Source organism: Aphanomyces astaci, assembly GCF_000520075.1.
Source record: "Aphanomyces astaci strain APO3 unplaced genomic scaffold supercont1.458, whole genome shotgun sequence".
Taxonomy (NCBI): domain Eukaryota; phylum Oomycota; class Saprolegniomycetes; order Saprolegniales; family Verrucalvaceae; genus Aphanomyces; species Aphanomyces astaci.
In genome coordinates this window covers 138-2,679 of record NW_009798721.1, presented here as the reverse complement: position 1 = coordinate 2,679, position 2,542 = coordinate 138, and the positions used below count along the sequence as shown (strand labels likewise).

Genomic DNA, 2,542 nt, shown 5'->3' with positions numbered 1-2,542 from the left:
GACTTGCGAGTCATTTCGCCAAATAGCATTCGAATCCATTTGATCGAATTTGAATTTGAGCTTCTACAAACTAGACGATACAATGGTTAGTATATATATATATAGATAAAATCTTGCCGAATGCCGATGGACTGGGCCGAATCAAACGTTTGGATTGGCAGAAATTCGACAGGACATGATTTGATTGGCTTAGTTTTGCGGTACTTGAATCCATTCTCTCAAGACATGGTCTCCAATCATTTCGAATCGATTTGACAATATATATATATATATATATATATATCGACGTATCTGACAAGAGAGTGTAGGGAACGCATGTACGACAAGTTGCAGCCGGGGGTCGTGATGGGGCTGGCGTGGACGGCCATGGGCGGGTCGTCGCTGTATATTGAAACCACGACCGTGCAAACCAAAGGTACTGTCACTAGCTAAGAAACGTCGCCGTACTTGATGGAAATCATATGATTTATGGAAATATGTTCATGTTTATATATGGTACGTAGGAGGCAAGGGCAGTTTGGTCACCACGGGTCAGATGGGCAGTGTCATGGAGGAAAGCACTAAGATTGCGCACACATTTGCTCGACACAAGCTGGAACAGGTAGTCTTGTATTCTCAAGCCAAACGCTGACTTTTGTGCTCATGTTCAATCGATCGAGTTTTCGATGCCATTTGATTGTCCTGTTTCACTGTTGAGTGGTGGTATTTCGTGCAATATCTATGATTGGCTAATAGTAAATTGGTGTTTTTTGTCCATGTTGGACATGTGTGTCGAGGTAATTAATACATATGATTCACAGCATTTTGGAATCAGCAATCAGTCCCAAACCATATATATATATGCACATGCGGACGAGAAGAGATATGGTTGTTTTTGCTGGCTTTGTCACACGATTGTGTGGGTTAGCTCGAGCCCGACAATGCCTTCTTTGAAGCCGACTTGCACTTGCATGTGCCCGAAGGTGCCACTCCCAAGGACGGTCCATCAGCTGGCTGCACGATGGTCACTGCGCTGCTGTCGTTGGCATTGGACAAGTAAGAAGTCTCTTGTTACATGGTCTAGCGAGTGACTCATGGGGTTGAGTAGACCTGTGAAATCCGATCTGGCCATGACGGGCGAGCTGTCGCTGACGGGCAAGGTACTTCCCGTGGGCGGGATCAAAGAGAAGACAATCGCCGCGCGTCGGTCTGGCGTCACGACCCTCGTGCTGCCCTTTGGCAACCAAAAGGACTTTGAAGAGTTGCCAGACTACTTGAAGCAAGGACTGGACGTCCACTTTGCCACTGTCTATGACGACGTGTACAAAGTGGCGTTGGATTACTAGATGTGTACAGTAGTCCCCCGCAATAGGGAACCCACAGTAAATCAATATCCTCGCAAAATATATTCTTTCACAAGATGGTGCAAAATAAATTTAAAGAGGCTGATTGAAATTTCAAACGACACATGTTGCGAAAATGCACTTGGTTGTCAAAATGCCGTCACCCTCAACACGCATGAGACTCACTGTCGAGCAAAAGTGCTCACTATTGACGCACCACAAGTACATCCTGGCATGAGAGGACTTGAATTGCGAGTTTGGGCTCAGCATGCGTTTGGGCTGTCACGTGTGCCCCAAAAGTCGACTATGCCACTATGTCTCATTGGCTCAACACCAGAGCGACCACATGGACGTGCATCCGTCACATAAATCAGCCAACAAACCTCGCCTACTGGACCTCTACTAAACTTAACTCTAACTGCTGGCGCCATACGGGATACTGGACGAAGAGATGTATGAGTTGATCGAGAGTATGAACAACCTTTGAGGAATGTAATTTGCGCATTGTTGTTGGTTTGCGTTTTGTCTTCTGGAGGTTGCCAGGTATCAACCCCCTCCGGATATTATGTCCATTTTTGAATCCGAGCACTTTCCAATACCATATGTTAAATCTTGTCCAATCAGAATCGAGCTACCCATGAATCATGCCTTTTTAACTTTATACTTGTGTAAATTGAAAACCTCTAAAACCATATCGACAACAAAGGTTCCCTATTGCGTGGGACTACTGTATTCGACTAGTAGTACTAACAGTTGGTATAGAACTCGTAGAGATCTTTGTACATACTAGTACAGTACTATTAGTAGTATCTACAGTACTGTGTAGTAGTATATACTACGTGGTACTAGTAGTAGATAGTATGATGATCACAGTATGTACGTTGGTTCATACCGTACTTCGTATGTTAAGAGAAGCCCCCACGTGTATAAATATATACAAATTTAAAGAGGTTATTCACTGTATGCTGAAGTTCAAGTTGTGGATGGATGTTAAGAGCGTCATACAAATTTCTAGATATCGATAATTTAGGCATTTCGTGACATAATTATCTGATATTAGAGGTAGTGTTATGTATAGAGGTGAGTCTTTATAGAATTTAGGAGACCTTGTTGGCTATTTCATTGGTGCCACCAGCGACTTGAAGTGGCGAGGTGCAAGTGGCGAGGGCCATGGCCGCTCTGCAACGCGACCAGTCAACAGCGGTATAGTACAAGCAACT

General features: G+C 44.2%; 1 protein-coding gene across 1 annotated transcript; it reads left to right on the top strand.

Annotated features, from left to right (window-relative positions):
- Window positions 1-315: 315 nt before the first annotated feature.
- On the top strand, window positions 316-1,325 carry H257_19286 (hypothetical protein; the record flags this gene model as incomplete). The annotated part of the gene is made up of 4 exons (XM_009848431.1): window positions 316-415; window positions 504-601; window positions 908-1,035; window positions 1,088-1,325. 4 exons carry the CDS (start codon window positions 316-318, stop codon window positions 1,323-1,325), a joined length of 564 nt encoding a protein of 187 aa, XP_009846733.1.
- Between the last annotated feature and the right edge of the window lie 1,217 nt (window positions 1,326-2,542).